The sequence below is a fragment of the Erythrolamprus reginae genome, unplaced genomic scaffold, assembly GCF_031021105.1.
Source record: "Erythrolamprus reginae isolate rEryReg1 unplaced genomic scaffold, rEryReg1.hap1 H_4, whole genome shotgun sequence".
Lineage (NCBI taxonomy): Eukaryota > Metazoa > Chordata > Lepidosauria > Squamata > Dipsadidae > Erythrolamprus > Erythrolamprus reginae.
The window spans coordinates 999,545-1,017,152 of record NW_027248495.1 but is presented as its reverse complement, the minus strand read 5'-3'; the positions used below and the strand labels follow the sequence as shown (position 1 = coordinate 1,017,152).

Here is a 17,608-nt window from a genome sequence, read left to right as displayed (position 1 = left end):
TTTCATTAAAAAAACCAATATAATAAGGTACAAGGACATAATAAACTCCAATAGTGAACTCAGATCAAGAATAGAATTAGAAAATCTTGGTCAAAAAACGGAATGGTGGGAATACTTACAGATACAAACCAAATTCAATAAGGATAAAAGTAAACCAGGAATAGTTAAAAATGCCCCTTTGGACAAATTCTGTACAGGTTCCCAGGAACAATTAATTAAATTTTTTTACTGCTATCTAAATTATAACGAAATGGGTAATACCAATACAAAAATTAACGTAAAACAATGGAATCTGGATCTTAAAAAAGAGATTAAAGAAGACGAATGGCAATTACTCTGGAGCAGAAATTATAAACTAACCATAGCCACGTCCTACAAAGAGAACTTAGTTAAAATGTTTTACAGTTGGCACATTACCCCGATAAAATTAACAAAACTAAACAATAAACTTTCACCATATTGCTGGAAATGTCATCAAGAAATAGGCACCTATTTCCACCTATGGTGGCAATGCATAAAAACCCAGAATTATTGGAATATAATCGGACTCTGGATTGATGAAATACTGAATTTGAAAATTGAAAAAAACCCTGAATACTTTCTTTTGGGCATTCTTAGACAAAAGTTGCCTAAAACCCAAATACACTTAATTGTCTACTTAACTACAGCAGCCAGGCTAACCTTTGCGCAGTGGTGGAAAAACGAGGATATACCTCCTAAAGACGCAATAACAAAAAAAATTAAATACTGTGCAGAAATGTCGAAACTAACTATGCTAGTTAGAAATGAAACAATGTCATCATTCAACAACTGTTGGGATCCCTTTTACAGTTGGTTAGAAAAAAAAGAGAATATCACGCTACAAGATTAAAATGATGGTTATAAACTCGACCAGATACAAATCCGGTATATAGCTTTTTTGTACTTTGTTATATAGTAATAAGAGACCTTAGATATATATATATAGAATACTTACTACAACAATGAGAACCATGGTAATGAGCTAATAAATTAGGAATTAGTTCCCGTTTTCAATACAGCTCCACCGTACACTCGCCAACCCCTTTATCTTTTCTATCCTTTCTTCTTCCTCTGTCTTTTCTTTTCCTTTTTCTCTTCTCCTTCACTCTTTTTCCACTTACTTTCCTATTCCTTTCTCTACAAGTTTTTATGTTTATAAATTGTTATAATATGCTAGGATCTAACTGTTATTCGTTTTGATTAATCTTTTATGTTTTGTACATTTGTAAATAAATTTTTGTTTTAAAAAAGAATATTGAATACAAAATATTTACATATAGACAAATATTTGGAATGTACATACAATAATATATATAAGTCGCTGTATAAAAATACTATTTACCCCAACCCCCTTCCACTTCTCTTTTTTGTATTCCCATCCCCCTTTCCCCTGTTTTCTCTTTTCTTTTTTATATAACCTAATAAAGTATATTTTAAAAAAAATTTTTTTTAAAAAGAATGTCTGGTTCCAGGGAAGGCTTCTTGAGGAGGGGACGCACAAGTGCCTCCTTGTAGAGATCCGGAAAGGACCCCTCCCCAGAGAAGCGTTAACAATCTCCTGGACCCAGCTCCGTGTCACTTCCCTGCTGGCCGAAACCAGACAGGAGGGACACGGATCCAGCAAACAGGTGGCGGAACTCACAGCTCCAATGGCCTTGTCCACTTCATCAGGTGTCACCAGATCAAACTCTTCCCAGACAGGTGGACAAGTACAGGCCCCAGTCACCTCGACTGAATCGTTATCAGTCGACTCTGTTTCCCAATTGGAGTCGAGGTCCGGCCAGATCAGAGCGATTTTATCAGCGAAAAACGTGTTAAAATCCTTGGCACTACTCTGCAAGGGTTCCCCAACTCCCCCCTCGTTAAGAAGGGAGCGGGTCACCCTGAACAGAGCGGCTGGACGGGATTCCGCTGATGCAATCAAGGTGACATGATACGCGCATCTTGCCGCCTTGAGCGCCACTATGTAAGTCTTAATGTGAGCTTTTACAAGTGTTCGATCAGATTCAGACTTACTCTTCCTCCCTTGCTTCTCTAGATGTCTCTTCTGGCGTTTCAACTCCCGGAGCTCCTCGTTGAACCATGGGGTTCTACGGGGTCTAGCGCCATGGAGAGGTCGCAACGGCGCAATTCGGTCAAGAGCCTCCGCTGCAGCCTTGTTCCAGGCCTCAGCCAGAGACTCCGCCGAGCTGTGGACGAGTGTATCTGGAATAACCCCAAATGCCTTCTGAAAACCTTCTGGATCCATCAGGCACCTGGGGCGGAACAACCTAATTGGTTCTGCCTCCCTACGGGGAAGGATTGGAGCCAGGAAGTCAAGCCGCAGTAGAAAATGGTCTGACCATGACAAAGGCAACATTTCTAAGCCCCTTAGTCTCAGACCGTTACTCAATTGCTCAGAGAGGAATACCATGTTGGATGCGTGCCCCCCCCCTCGTGAGTCGGACCCTGTACTACTTCAGCTATGAAATCTATTAAATCATCCACTTTCAGTCCAATTCATTTTAAAGGGAAAAATGAAGGAATGAATGTTGGGAATACCATCAAGAGATCTTAGACAAAAATGGGGACGGAAATCTAATGATCAAAGAGATGAAATAGAAGATCCAAGCAGTGGCCTGATCACATCATATATAAGGATCCCACCTCCCTCTACACATTTTCCTCCCAGGCCCAGCCTTACCTGCTTTTCCACCTTTAGCACTCGGCCCATCATGCTGAGTTCATCTACTAGGTCGACCTCCAATGGTGCTTTTTCTCCTTTCTCCCGTGTCTTCTTATCCATGGCAATACTTCCCCGACCCACAATTTGATCCACACTGGAAAGAGTGAAGATAGAGATATGGGGGAAGAGGACATCAGGTGAAACAAAACGAGGCTATTTGACTCATTTAAGGAACTAGATCAAGGCAGGGACATTAGGTCCACTTCTGAGAATTCCACCTGAAAGAGCATCATCTGTCTAAAAGTGATCCTGTCACTTTCTAGTTTACCCCAGAACTGTATATCCCCAACATAAAAATAATTGCAACAGTTCTCCCCAAACCTAAGTCTTTAGCAGAAAGTGGGGAAGGACCAACTGCTTTTGCTTTTCTGCCCAAGTGGCTGTGTTGACCTTCTTTTTACATTTGTCACTGGGACTTTTCCATTTTCTCACAATATCTTGTCTGCAGCTGCATCATAAACCTATGAAACTCCAGTCTTCTGGGACACTAAATCCAATTCAACCTATGCTGGCCAAATCTGTAGTTGTTTCTGACTGTGATTTCCAGTTGTAATCTTGCCACCAGCACCAGCATAAGTTTTGGCCTTTCAAATTCCTGGGAAAATAATCCTGAACACCCACTGAGCCCCAGTATTTCTCCTCACCGTGTCTGGAGACTTTTGATTCTACCAAGCATGTCCAGATGGCCAGCTGAGTATTGCTCAATCACATCCTTAACATCATATGGTCTTAGGGTCTCCTTGAACTTTCTTTTGGCTACCAGGAATTTAAGAATTCTGCAAGAAAACATGCTTATTTTTTTAAAAGTTAAAATGTAAGGCACCAGAACTTGTAGGAATAAACTTTTATTGGTCTGGGTAACCTTGTACGACATACTCCCATGCTGTCAGAATTGCTGGTAGGGAGAGAACTCCCTAACCACACATGTCCAAAATGCAACCTGAAAGCAGATGTTGTGGCCCAGTCTTCTTCAACCCAATGTCCCCTGATTTAATCAGATTTAAGCCTATAGAACAAATAGACTTTTATATTTAGTGGTTTCAGGTAAACCACTTCAACTGAAGTTCAACAAAGACAGCAGCAAATTCTAAAATGTTAACTAAATGACTCAATTATAATCACCCACCCACTCTGCTCTCCATTTTAAAGGCCTACAAGGCAAAAATTGCATCAGTGTCAAAGTGTAGAATTGTTGAGCCTACCAAAGGGTTTCCTACTTGAACAAAATCAAGCACAATTTTCAAGATCTATTCTGGGGCTGGCCTGAATACAGTGGCAGCAGCAGTCAGAACTGAGACAGGTACCCCCACTCAATCTATCCTAAGAGTATTTCTTTCTTTCTTTCTTTCTTTCTTTCTCTTTCTTTCTTTCTTTCATTTATGGTGAAGCATTCTCCCAATGGAACCTGATAGACTACAAAAATACCTTGAAGGGCACACTTCAACCCATCTCATGGATCAATCAACTTCAAGGAGCAACAGAGAGATCATCACATTTTCTAATTGTGAATTTCACAGTCATTCATTTCTTACTGCTAATGTACAACTGAAATATTTCCTTTGCTTTCAAATATATACTGCCTAAAGTACCTATATATTCGGCCATGAGACCCTTCCCCGTCTTCCTTTAAAGCCAACTCTAATTGGCTTTTATTTCAATTTCTTTAATCTCAATTTCTCTTGAGAGCAACATCTAGACTACAAAAAGTCTATGCTATTTGGCTGTACAATCCCAAATGCTGAGACTTTGATTTGAGAGGACCAGATGCTTCAAAACAAAGGAAGATTTATCAGGAGGCCACCTTGTGGACCCAAACCTGGAGTTCTTAGCTTTGATTCCAGCTTTACAGCACTCACCTGACTGCTCGGATCAAGGTCTTTACAGTCGGCATGATGTCTTCAAAAGTCAAGTCACATTGATGGGTCTTCTCCTCACTACTTTCCTCTGTAGGACCATCAGCTATGAATGGAAACATGATTTGGTGGGAGGAATATCCTTTAGGTCAGGGTTCCCCAACTTTAGCTATTTCAAGATATGTGGACTTCAACTCCCAGATTTCTTTAGCCACCATGTTGGCTTTGAAATTTTGAGATTTGGATTCCACACATCTTAAAAGTTGCTGAAGCTGGAAAGCGCTGTCCTAAGGGAAATGTGTGGAATATAAACATAAGAAACTATTTAATAAAATATACCAAATTGTAAAACTACCATGTTTTGAACTCTTCAGAAACATGAGAAGAGGTGTAATAAACAAATAATTCTTAGCAAGATTGATTAATGTCCTTTTCAGATAGACTACTTATAAATTAAAACCGTATGAACATTTCCCAACCTTCAGCTTTGGATGCTTCCAAAATTTACCATCCACTGGTGTCCGGGGCTTCAGCCTCAATGAGGCCCGGAATTTTGTCCTGTCATTGAAGCTCCAGCTCTTCTGTACCTTGCTGGGGCTGATGCCTTCATTGACATTCTCTGTACTGGGAGAGCGGTGGAGTGGAGGCACTAGATGCTGCTTCCCCCGGCTACCTTGCCTCTGAGAATGGCTCACTCGGATGCGGTCTTTGAGTCCCATTTTATTGCTGGAAAGGGTTTAGAGTGAAAGTTAATTGGGGAACATGTGAACTGGAGAGGATGCAAAGTCACAGCTGAAGGGGGCCCTAGACTCAAATCTGCTGCACTCCTCTGCTTACCCTTTGAATAGATTACAGTTTTGACTGGGGGCTTTCAGGGATCACAGTGGACTCATTGGCTCTGAAATCCCATACAGTTCATATAACCCTCAACTTACAACTGTAACTGAGCTCAGAATTCAATTATAAACCAAGAGTCACCACATGACTGTACCTGATTTTATGAGGCAGTTGTTAAGTGAATCATGACTATTATAAAACGAGCCCTGTAGTCACTAATACTAATATGAGTATGAGATGTATGATTGTTTTTATATTAAGAGTTTAAAATTGTTTTAATCATTGGATTTGTACTGTTTTGTTGTTGTGAGCCACTACGAGTCTTCGGAGAGGGGCGGCATACAAATCTAATAGATAAATAAATAAATAAATAAATAAAAGCAATAGAACTTATATACCGCTCTCTAATCAGTTTACAGAATCAGCCTTATTGCCCCCAACATTATGGGTCCTCATTTTACTGACCTTGGTAGGGTGGAGGGCTAAGTCAACCTTGAGTCATTCGGAATCGAACTCCTGGAGTGAGCAGCAAGTTAACCTGAAGTACTGCATTTTAACCACTAAGAGATATATTCTTTACAAGAATAGGTGTTTTTGGCTGAAAATTTGCCAGCCAAATGCCAGTCTCCAGCAAAAAACGCATCATAAATCACAATTATATGACGGTGGAATCCTACAAATGGCCATAAATAAGGATGCAAAATGTCCAAAATGCAATCATATGACTGCAGGGAGGAAGAGTCTTATTGGGACTGTAAGTAGCTCAATGGGGGTCTGTCATAACTTTGAATGGTTGTAATTTGAAGTCTTTATGGAGAAACCCCTAAACATTCCCTTCAGTACTAGTTTTCTGTAAAAGGTTAAATTAAAAAAGTCTCAATAAAATATTTTTTTTAAAAAAAATTGTTTAAAAAATATAAAGTCTAAATGCAAATCTACACCAAACTCTCTGCAACACCCACCTCATTGTAGAATTTATGACTTTGGTGTAGTGTGTTCATTATCGATTTGTAGGGACTACAAAGTCAAGCAGCTGATTTCAGTTAGAGAAAGGATAGAGGAAAAGGGCCCAAACGAGCTCATGCTACAACCCCATTCATAGTCCGGAGCCCTTTCCAAAATACTTACAATATGGATTGAAATGAAATGAGTAACAAACCAAACAGGAAATGTTAGAACAATTAAAAGATGAAGAGACTGAAAGACACAATAAGACCAGGGATGCCTGCAAAGGAGATGTTTGGAAGCTCAGCAAGTTCAACACAAGATAAGCTGACTGAGAGTTTTATTTAAGATCATGTTTTGGCCAATAAACCAAGAACATCTTCCTTGATAGCAAGGGAAGGCCTGCAGCACAAGCAAATGTGGCTGTGGAAGGAAGAAGAATTTGACTCAACAGAAGGAAAAACAGTATAGCTCAGGGTTGAACTGTGGAGTCCTTGATGCTCTCTGAGCTTGGTTGTTTTCTTGCAGTCATTACTTGATTAGGTAAGCTCATCAGTGGTAGATTTCTTTTGCTAGAAGAGATTCAGGGGTGAGGTCCAATTTACCTTGCTGCTGGTTCACTTCCTCCACTTGCATGCACATGCATATGCAGTGCAAAAAAAAAAAAACTCTGGAAGAAAAAAGTCAAATACAAAATGGCGATGCATGCACAGTGCCCGTAACTCGGCTTCTGTGCATGTGCAGAAAAAAAAATTAAAATGGGAAAAATAATTTTTTTTTAAAAATGGTGACACACTCGGACTGGCATTGACCAATCTAGTTTGGTGATATTATTGTGACCTCATCAGTGGGTCATTACCGGTTTAGGTGAACCAATCTGAACCAGGAGGAACTCACTCCTGAAGAGACTGTGGTTTCCTCTCTATGTATATAACAAGTGACTTACTCTGTCAGAGTTGATGGAACTGTTCTTGGTGGTTCTTCCTAGGTTAGGATCTTATTTAGTTGGATAATGAATTGTCTGTAAGAAAATAACCAAGCTCAGAGAGCGCCAAGGATCCTATGCTTGTCCCAATTTGCCTATTTTTTTAAAGTATCCTGGAGGATTCAGGTGGAGATGGGTCTGTGGAGGACAAAAACTAAAACAAACAAACAAACAAACCCCAAGATGGCAGCTACATTGAAGCCTTGTGTACTTTTTAAACGCACATCATTTGCAACTATTAAGTACATAAATATTTTGCTTAACACAAGTGCAAAGGGGATTTTGGAGGGTGGTGGCAGTGAAAAATGTCAAAATCAGAGCCACATCAATACAAATAAAGTCCTGCCCCTTTCTGAAATGTGTTGCATGTGCAATGAATGTTAAAAATAAAGGAGGAGTTCCAATCACAGCATTGCAGATATATCCTTCCTGAGGAATCTAACCATAGTTAACCCTAACCAAAATTAACATATGTTTCAGTGGCTAACTTTAACTAACTCAACTGAGATAGTTTGCACTCTCAAGAAGCATCAAGACATTTGCTCTACCAGTATGTTTGGATTTATGAATATGTTCAACTAATCAAACCACTTGGGTTCACACCACGTAGCCCTAAGTCACTGGAAAAATTAGCCAAGTAAACAATTGTAGCATGTTTAATAGCCACAGACAAACAGATGAAATAGGACAGTTTTATGATACAGTGTTTTTTTTACCAGGGGATCCAGTACCAAAATGTAAAACACAGGAAAAGACCAAATTGCTTTTCCTGAGTTGGACAATTCTGTTTCCAGCTGGCAAATGGAAGGCTGCAAAAACTAAAACTGGTGGTTATCATCTCTCCCTTTCTGCTTGTTTTTGCTTTCTTTTGGCAGAGAGGAAAGGCATAGCTTTAAAATGCCAATTGGTCCCCAAATGAGAAGAGTCAAAAATCTTCAGTGGTGGGTTGGTGAAAGAGGATGACACAGTAGAACAGTGTCGTGTGGATGTGTCAGGAGTGGGGAAATCCCAGCATCTGAGAAGAATGGGGAGGATAGAATTTTATCATCTTAAAAAAAAAAACATGTTCTCTATAGCTCCACGGAACTGGCCAAATCAGAAGCCTCTGATTTTTTTGGACATGGAAAGTTATATAAAGGCAACTTAGCCCCAATGTAGAATTGTCTGTGATCCAAAGGAGATGAAACAGTTCTTATTGGATTGAAGAGGCATCCAAAGAAATAAGATAGGTTGCCTCACCCATGCCTAGCATAAAGAAATCACCGCATTGTGGATCTCAAAATCAGCCACAGCCTAAAGCATGAAGAAATGCCTCCAGATTTATAGAAACTGAAGCGTCCAGGAAATTAATTCCCTCTTTTCAGTAAGGGTTTGAGATTGATGGAATGAAAACAAAATTGTAAAACTGGCAGAAATGCCAGTTGCCAAATTTGGTTCAGAGAGACAATTTGGTGTGGCAGTGAAGCTAAAAACCAGGAAATCAGGAGTTCTAGCCTCAACTTGGGCAGAAAGGTAACTGGGTGACCTTGAGTAAGTCCCACTGTCTCAACCCTAAGAAAGGTTGAAATGACAACCATCTTGCCAAGAACATTGCAGAGACTTCTCTAGGCAGCTGCCAAACATCAATCTTGTTCCAAAGGTACAACCCACATTGCAAAAAAAAAAACCCCCACAAAAAAACCCCCTCCACACAAAAAAACAAAAACCCAACACCCCTTGGTTAGCTAACTTAGAGCCATTAATGGACACAATTCTCACTGTGCAGCTGGCTAAGCAAGGAATCACAAGTGGAATTTTTCTCTAGAAAGCTTGTTCAGCAAAATATCCTCTTAAAATCTGGGGTTTTAATCTGCAGGTATGATGTGAACTTAGAGAAATAGTGGATATTTCAGAAGTCCCATCAATTAACACCTAAGCATTAGGCATTTTCTGGCCAATCTTTCAACAAGCACCAGGGTTTTTATTGGATACCTTTCATGCCTTGTTCCCCCAATGTGGCTTCATCCAGCTGTGTTGGATTACAGTGGCCCTAAAGAAGTAGTTTAGGGATGAAGGGCTGTAGTACAAGAGATCTGGAGGACAGCAACTTTGGGGAAAATGCCTTAGTATTTCATAAAGAGAAAATGACAAGAAGAACTGAACTGCTGCTACACTTGCTTTACAGAGGTGAATTTATACCAGTTCAGGAGCCAATGGATTGATTCTTGGGAATTATTTTCCTCACTCCCAAAAAATATTTTTGTCATGCTGAAGTAGCTTTCATAATTCCAGAAGATACATTCCTGCTACGTAGAGTTGTGACTTGTCTGGCTTGCTTTTGCTACATTAGCCCTGTGAACATCTGAGATCTCCACCTGAAGCAAGTTTTTGAGGAATAAGGCAGCTGCAACAGCACTGATCTCTGCTCACAGCCATGGCCCAGCACAGGGGTAGGCAAAGTTGGCTTCAACTCACAGAATTCCTGAGCTAGCATAATTGGTTCAGGTATTCTGGGAGTTGAAGTCCACAAATCATAGAAGAGCCAACTTTGCCTACCCCTGGCCCAGCAGATTCCAAAAATACTTTTTTTAAATGAATCACAGGCTGGTAGTTTGTCATCTAACTTGCAAGGATGGCTTTGCACAATGATTGGAGGCATTGTGAAAAGGTCACTCTGAGAGGCATCATCAGTGAAAGCAAATCACTGATCATTCACCTGCTAGTTTTTCACCATCTTGCAAGAATGCATTGTTGAGATCATCCACATTTCCGATGGAGGAAACCTGGCAGGTTTTTTTGGCCTGTCTTACTGGGCAACATGGTCATCTGTGTTGATCTTCTTGAGGAAATTCAAAGCAACTCTGCATTCTCAGGTGAGTTGCCTTTTTCAAGAAAGGGCAGATGACTCTGTTTTTTTCACCTTTCAGTCAGTTTTCAATCTCCAGAATTCCCCATTCCTTTAGTCTTTCCCCCATGCAGCTCAATTAAAAAAACTGGAATGACTTCAGGGCCAGCCCTAGGGTAAAATTCCCAACAAGGTCAAATTCCTTCTTCAGCTGGACATAGTTTGGGTGAGGCCTCCTCCATGACAATCATCAAGTCTTAATGTCATGGATAGGAAAAAAAGGGCATGAAATTGTACATACCAAGATTCTTTCAATACCTTCTGCTGTATGGTTCAATCTGACAAGCCAATGGACTAAGTCTAAATCTTTTTAGGACTGTTAGGTTATCCAGCCAAGATGTTAATGAATTGCATCCATATCTCAAATCGAAATCTGCCCATTTGTAAGAGGTGGAATCACTACATCTGAAAGGACAAGGGAGACCTTCCTGTCTTCCTTCTTTCATGTTTCCAAGTAGCTACCACTGGCCCTAAGAATTATTCCAGAGTTATAATCAGGCAGCTACAAGAAGGTAAATCTCCAGCACAGCTTTATACTTTTGTTTGAAAGTAGAACCTGAGGAAACCATTTTTTCTGATTTGAGATTTGGGGGGTATGAAAAACCAGAGAGAAATTCAAAAACTCCCAAAACAAACTGAAGTGAGGTTGAGGTACAAAGTATCATGATGGAGGCCCACTTGATTGCTATCTTGGCCTGAAATGATTCCTTGCATTCCATATTAGGCTGAACCTTCAACCATCAGGTACTGTTTTCCATTAGATTCACTCTCCAAGACTCAAGAAACATAAAACCTTTTTACAATCATCTCATAGTTGGTTGCTTTGGGAACCTGGACAAATGCTCATGCCTTATATTATCAACATCCTAAGAAATCTATACCATGTTGAAGTGTTTTGATTACTTTTAATTAATCCAGCAAATCTCCTATAGTCATCAGAGGTCAGAATAATGTGGCTTGGATGGTTGGGGCAAGGATGAAGAAGAGAAAAGAAGCCGAAGGCTTTTAGAAGAAAGGAAGAATTCAGAAAGGGTTAAGTAGCAACAGAGTTCCCTGGGTTCTTTGTCTCTCATCCCAAGGTGGCCCATGTTGAATCCAAGTGCATTTGTTTTGATTCTTGCTCGAAAGCTGCACTGGAGACGTACCTTTTTTTTTTCAGGAGAGCAAACATATCTCCACCCTGAAAGAGCATCATAACAAATGGGAAGGAAGGACATCCCCATGCACTTCTCCATTGCACTTGATTTTTGCAGCATGCCCTCTCTGATATTAAAAAGGGAAGGGTTTGAATCAATGGGATAACCATAATGCAAATAGAGTATGAAGATCAAGACAAGCCCCAAACATCTCCTGGGCAGCAGATCCAAAGCCTTGGTACCTCTGTTTCCAGCCGGTGGGAATCCGAAAGAAATTCCTTTTACTACTAAAGATCTGGCTAGAGAGAGGAGAAGGAAAACAAACAAACAAACAAAAAAGAACAAAAACAAAAAGAAGAGTGGGGGAGAGAGAAGACAAGAAGGAAAAAAAGGAAGAGAGGGGAAAGGATTAGTAAGGGAAAGGCAGAGGGGAAAGCCATGCTGAGGCCAACAGGACTCGATGAATGTTGTGAGAGCACCATCCACAGGACACCTCACTCAGGACATCCCAAAATTCACTATGATTTCCAATGCCATCATCGATATGGACAACTCACTTAGCCTCCAGGAAACAAGCCAGCATCACCAGAGCTTCCTGGAGGAAGACTTGGTTTAAATAAAATGATCAGCAGAGTTCAGATCTAGAAATGGGCATATTGGCCAAGAAGGTCAGACGTCACATTACTCATGTTCTTCTTGTCCATTGATAGCTCTTCCCAGTACCTCCATTAAAGGGTCCTCTTCTTGACTGTGAGGAAACCCAAAATAGAGTTTTCTGTTCTCACTATCAATTCCAATTGCTTCTTTTACAGCTTATAACCAGTCCTCATCTCCAAGCCCTGGCTGCCTTTTAATATGGGTTTAGCAGGTCTTCTGCGCTGGCAATGGGCAAATAAAATGTTTCTCTGTTGCTTCACTGGGTAACCATTCCCTAGACCTGTCATCTTTTCTTTATGCTTCTTTTAGACATACACTCATTGCTCTTCTGGAAGAGTGCTCATTAGCCTTAGGACCACTGTTGATAGGTGCTGGGAGAGCTATGTTAGAAAGCAACCTCTGATTTCTACTTTCTTCTGTGACTTCCACATCACCACTGATGGGGAGATGCTCTTCAGGTTGATTTAAGTTTCTGAATCAGGTATAAGAGGTGATTCTACTTTGAAGCATGTTGCCTAAATCAAAATAGATCTGGAAGACTCTTCCTATGTAGAGAAGAGCCAATCTAAAGCGTTCGTCTGATGGCACCAATAGAATGCTTGGTGAAATATTGTGCCCATAACAAAGCTTGTGAAGGCATTATGGGGAAAATATTATTTTAACACTGGAACAGCCAAAGATGATCTTACACTAGGGACATGATGAAGACATGTCGACACACGTCTATGGAGATTCTCAATTATCCAGTTCAAGATTTCCCAAAGTGCTATTTTTAAGGGTGAGAGGTTATCTTAAAACCCCATAACGTTTAAACATTATTTGTTTTATTTTGTTTTATATGTTTGCAAGAAACAATATAATTAATATAGTCATGATTTTGGAACTTAATTTTTTCAGTTCAGTTCCAAAATCATTAGACTATATTAATTATATTGTTTCTTGCAAACATATAAAACAAAATAAAACAAATAATGTTTAAACGTTATGGGGTTTTAAGATAACCTCTCACCCTTAAAAATCCTATTCCTTCAAGAAAAAACAATCTCATGAATACTTTTTTTCCTACTTGGAGAAGCAGAGAGAGAAAACACTATCCTTCCCCACATCCCTGATTCAGATGTTTGATCTTCCCACTGCTGGTGAAACCCCAACATGAATTCAAAATACCACTTGAGGACCTGAGAAATCACTGTAAAAGTGGGACCTGCTTTCCTGGGAAATTGATCTTCCTTATCTCTTAAGCATTAATGCAGCAAACAATTCCCTTGGCCCCCCTGTGTTATTTCCATTTCCAGTGCTGTTTATCCTCCCCAACATGTTATTTCCCCCCTACCTCAACAGGAGATGCAGACAACCAGCACCTATTGTCGGAAAACCTACCGTCCTGATGCTTCCCTCTCTCTGAGAAGGGAATAAAAGCAGACACCATTTTAAAGGGAAGGGTTACCTTAGGCGCAAACACTTGGGTGACGGAGCTTCTTCTTCTATCCAGCTTCCGGAAATGAATAGGGAATGGAGAAGTGATGAGTAGATGGACAGAGAAATAGGAATCAAGGGAGGTAGAGAGGAGGAGAGAGAGAAAAGATGATGAAATGCGGTGGACTGCAAAGGAGACTTGGAAAGTGAAAACCATCCAGATCCAACCATACTGACCCTCTTTCTGGAAAGAAACTGGAGCTGAAAACGTTTTTGTCACAAGTCCTGCTAGAAAATGAGATTTGGGTTAGCCATGATGTTGTGTGTGTTGGGTTAATCATTTTAGCGGCACCACCTAAATTTTTCCCTTGAAAATGCAACTATGAAAATGATCCCGGGGTGAGGTGATGAGGTCCAGCCAGAAGAGGAAGATAAAGAATTGTGCATGGTTGTGTCTTTCTTTCAAGGGCCAAGGAGGAACCCAAAGGAAGTCAACTCAACTTGTACCACATGTAGAAACAAACAAAGGAATAAAACCAGGAGGGAGCAGCAGCACAAGACAAAGTCCACATACCAGAGAAAAAGAGAGAGAGAGAGACGGGCATGAAACACACCAGGGGCACGAAAACGTGGAAGGAATTGGCATCAACCCTACCTTTCTCCTGCGCAAAAAGGAGGAGTAGAGGCTTTCAGGCCAGAGGTGAAGAAGTGATACGACGGTGGAGCTCCATCAGGAAATTTCCTCACCTGAGAGATCCTAAGCTCTCCGTTGCGAGCTCGGTGCAAGTTTTCAAACATAGGGACCAGTTCTCTAGGGTTGGGTTCAAATAAAAATATGGAGAAATTAAAAGTTTTCAAATGGGAGAGAAAGGAGGGGGGAAAGCAAGCAAGAAAGCAAAAAAGTAGAATGTCAAGGAAAGTCTTGAAAATAGAAGATGATTAAGGTGGGGGGAGGAGAAGCAATGAAAAATCTAGCAGAAATTTAATAAAATTAAAACAAATACATTTGTGGACCACTGCCCATAAATTATTTATGGAGAAACTTGTTTTTCTCCATAGGAGAAATGAATAGGAATCACCTAATTGTTTTATTTTCTTGATTGACTTATCTGGATAGACTAAATTGATTGGTACTGCTTATAGAATTAGGATGCATGTCTGATAAGTTACACTGGCCTTTGTTCACACATGTTTAATCTAACTCCAAATATAATTTAGAATTTAATCCATTTCCAAGTTTGTGGAATATGTGGAATTCTAGATGAGCCAAATGGCTTATATTCATAAAATGCACTAAGCCACAAAAGTGAATGATCAAACTGTCTAAGCTTAGCAAATGAACCCACATTTGTAAGTACAGTAATCTGGTAATTTATTAACTAGATTGTGCTCATAAATTAGCATGTGCTCATATCAATTTATGAGCACAAGTTCCAAATTTGGGAGGGCAGGTGAATATGTTGTCATGAGTTATCATAATTTTTCTCTAAGTATAATCTAAGCTGCAAATCAGACATTCTTCAGATCTGTAGAACATTTGATTCACAACTATTGAAGGCAACAGTACCAATCAATGAATCTTATCATTAATTGAGACATTCAACCTTCAATACTAAACAGTACACATTTCATACTGTTGGGCTATTCATTTGATAGTGTTCAGTAATAATCATTATTGAATTCAGGATGGCTATGAAACTTATTCCATATATGCAGGGGCGGGCCACCATTCCTGGCGCTACCGGAATGGGCTGGGAGCACGTGTGCATGTGTGTGCGTACCCAGTGCAGGATTTCTGGATTATTTAAAAAGGTCTGGAAATTGGCCAAAATAAGGTAGGTGACCGCTGCCACTGCCCCCACTGTCCTCACCTCTCACCTCACCGCCCCCACTGCTTGCCTCGCTGCTTCTGCTGCTCACCTCGCCACTCCCGCTGCTTGCCTCGCCGGTGCTCTCCTTGCTGCCCCTGCCACTTGCCTCGCTTCCCCTGCCGCTCACCTCATCACTGCTCACCTCGCTGCCCCTGCTGTTCACCTCACCACCACTCACCTTGTTCTCCCCACCGCTTGTCTCGCTGCCTCTGCCGCTTACCTTGCTGCCCCTGCCGCTCACCTCGTTGCCACTAGCCTTACTGCCTCTGCTGCTTGTCTCACTACCCCTGCCGCTTGCCTCTCAGCACTCGCCTCACAACCCCCACTGCTCACCGCCACTACCCCCACTCATTGGTTCGGCGTGCATGATGCATGCATGCCCGGTAGCAATGGAGCAAACCTACATGCTCCATTGCCACCACCGGAACGGCATTCCCACCATTCTTGCTTATAGCCCATCCCTGTGTATATGTCTCCCAAGGGCAGACAAGCATACAATAAATATACAGTGGAACCTCGGTTAGCGAACGCCTTGGATAGTGAACATTTCGGATAACAACCAAAAATTTTGTTAAAAATTTGCACTGGATACCAAACAAAAATTCGGTTGTTATTCGAAATGTTACACCCATTGTCCCTCAATCCCCCTTCTCCTTACCTCTTTACTTCTTGTCTCTATGCCTTTGTCTCCTCTCCAGGGGAGCAGCAAAGCATTGCTATGGCTATGACAAGGCAGGCACTGAGTTAGCTGTTTCCAGCAGCGGAGGGGGTGGCGGCTTCTCTTTGAGGACAGTGGCGGTGGCGGCGGCGACAACTGCTGAGGTGGCTCTGGTGGCTTCTTTTCGATGATAGTGGCGGCGGCAGGGGCCTGGGGCATGGACGTGATGTTCCCCGTGCTGCTGCTCCTCAAAGGGAAGCTGAGTTAGCTGCTCCTGGCAGTGGCGGCAGCAGCGGCAACTGCTGAGGCTGTTCCAGCTGCTTCCCTTCAAGGAGCAGCAGTGCCGAGAATGTCAGGTCCATGCCCCAGGCCCCTGCCACCACCACCACCACTGTCCTCGAAGAGAAGCCACTGGAGGTGTCTCAGCAATTGCCGCCACTGCCACTGTCCTCAAAGAGAAGGTACTGCCGTCGCCTCCACTGGGACCAGCTAACTCAGTGTCTGCCTCGTCATAGCCACAGCAACGCTTTGCTGTTCCCCTGGCGAGGAGATGAAGGCAGAGAGACAAGAAGTAAAGAGGTAAGGAGAGGGGGGGGGGAGTGAGGGTCAATGAGTGGGAGGTCGGGTCCTGGAACGGAACACCCATGATAAACAAGGGATCAATTTTCCCCATAAGAAATAAAGGAAATAGTGAGTCAACAGAGGCTGGGAACCAATTAAATCTAGTTCCTTTATTTCTTATGGGGAAAATTGTTTTGGATACTGAACATTTCGAGTAATGACCAACTTTCCAGAATGGATTATGGTCATTAACCGAGGTTCCACTGTACATGGCAACTGAAATTAGTCCAAAAGGTTTGCAAAAGGAAGAAGCAAGACAAAAAGGATGAAAAGCTAGTATTGGCCAGACTTCCATATTGGACTTTGGTTTGGAAAATAACAGCAATTTGATATGGAACTAATCACTTAGAACAGTGATGGTGAACCTTCTTTTATTCATGTGCCAAAAGGGGGGCGGTTAGCTTGTATGTACATGCCCATGCTCCTCCCCCCCCAAGCATGCACACTCCCCTGGCTTCCCCTGCACATATGCATGCGCACAGGTCTCACTGAATCCTAGGACAGTGAAAAGATTCAGAAAAATGGACTTCCGGTTTGTCCCTTGTATTGTTTTTTGCACTCGGAAGTGTTCCCTGAAGCATCCAGAGGGCAAAACAGCCTTTCCCAAGGCCAAAAATCAGCTGGCCAGCAGGAGCATGTGCACTGAGCTGATATACAGCAACATCTCACATGCCCTCTGATACGGCTCTGTGTGCAGTGTGTGGTATGCGTACCATAGGTTCTCCATCACAGACTTAGAAGAACTGTCAATTCTTCCTCATTGGAAGACTTCAAATAAAAGATGGAGTGCCAGATTGTTCTACCAACTCTAGATTGTGGACCCCTTGGTACTCTCCAAACTTGGTTGCTTTCTTGCAAGTGTTTCATTTCATTTTTTTTCTTTTATGTACGCTGAGAGCATAAGCACCAAGACAAATTCCTTGTGTGTCCAATCACACTTGGCCAATAAAGTTCTATTCAATTCAATTCAATTCAATTCTATTCACCAACTAGGTAACA

General features: G+C 41.5%; 1 protein-coding gene across 1 annotated transcript in view; it reads right to left on the bottom strand.

Annotated features, from left to right (window-relative positions):
• LOC139155655 (potassium voltage-gated channel subfamily KQT member 4-like) overlaps positions 1-17,608 on the bottom strand; it is a 381,076-nt gene that overhangs the window by 29,407 nt on the left and 334,061 nt on the right. The window contains exons 9-13 of the mRNA XM_070730879.1: positions 14,115-14,270; positions 5,108-5,325; positions 4,603-4,705; positions 3,391-3,522; positions 2,705-2,840 (exon numbers count right to left, since the gene is read on the bottom strand). Of these exons, the coding sequence (XP_070586980.1) occupies positions 2,705-2,840; positions 3,391-3,522; positions 4,603-4,705; positions 5,108-5,325; positions 14,115-14,270 (745 nt within the window). The remainder of the gene's footprint in view (positions 1-2,704; positions 2,841-3,390; positions 3,523-4,602; positions 4,706-5,107; positions 5,326-14,114; positions 14,271-17,608) is intronic.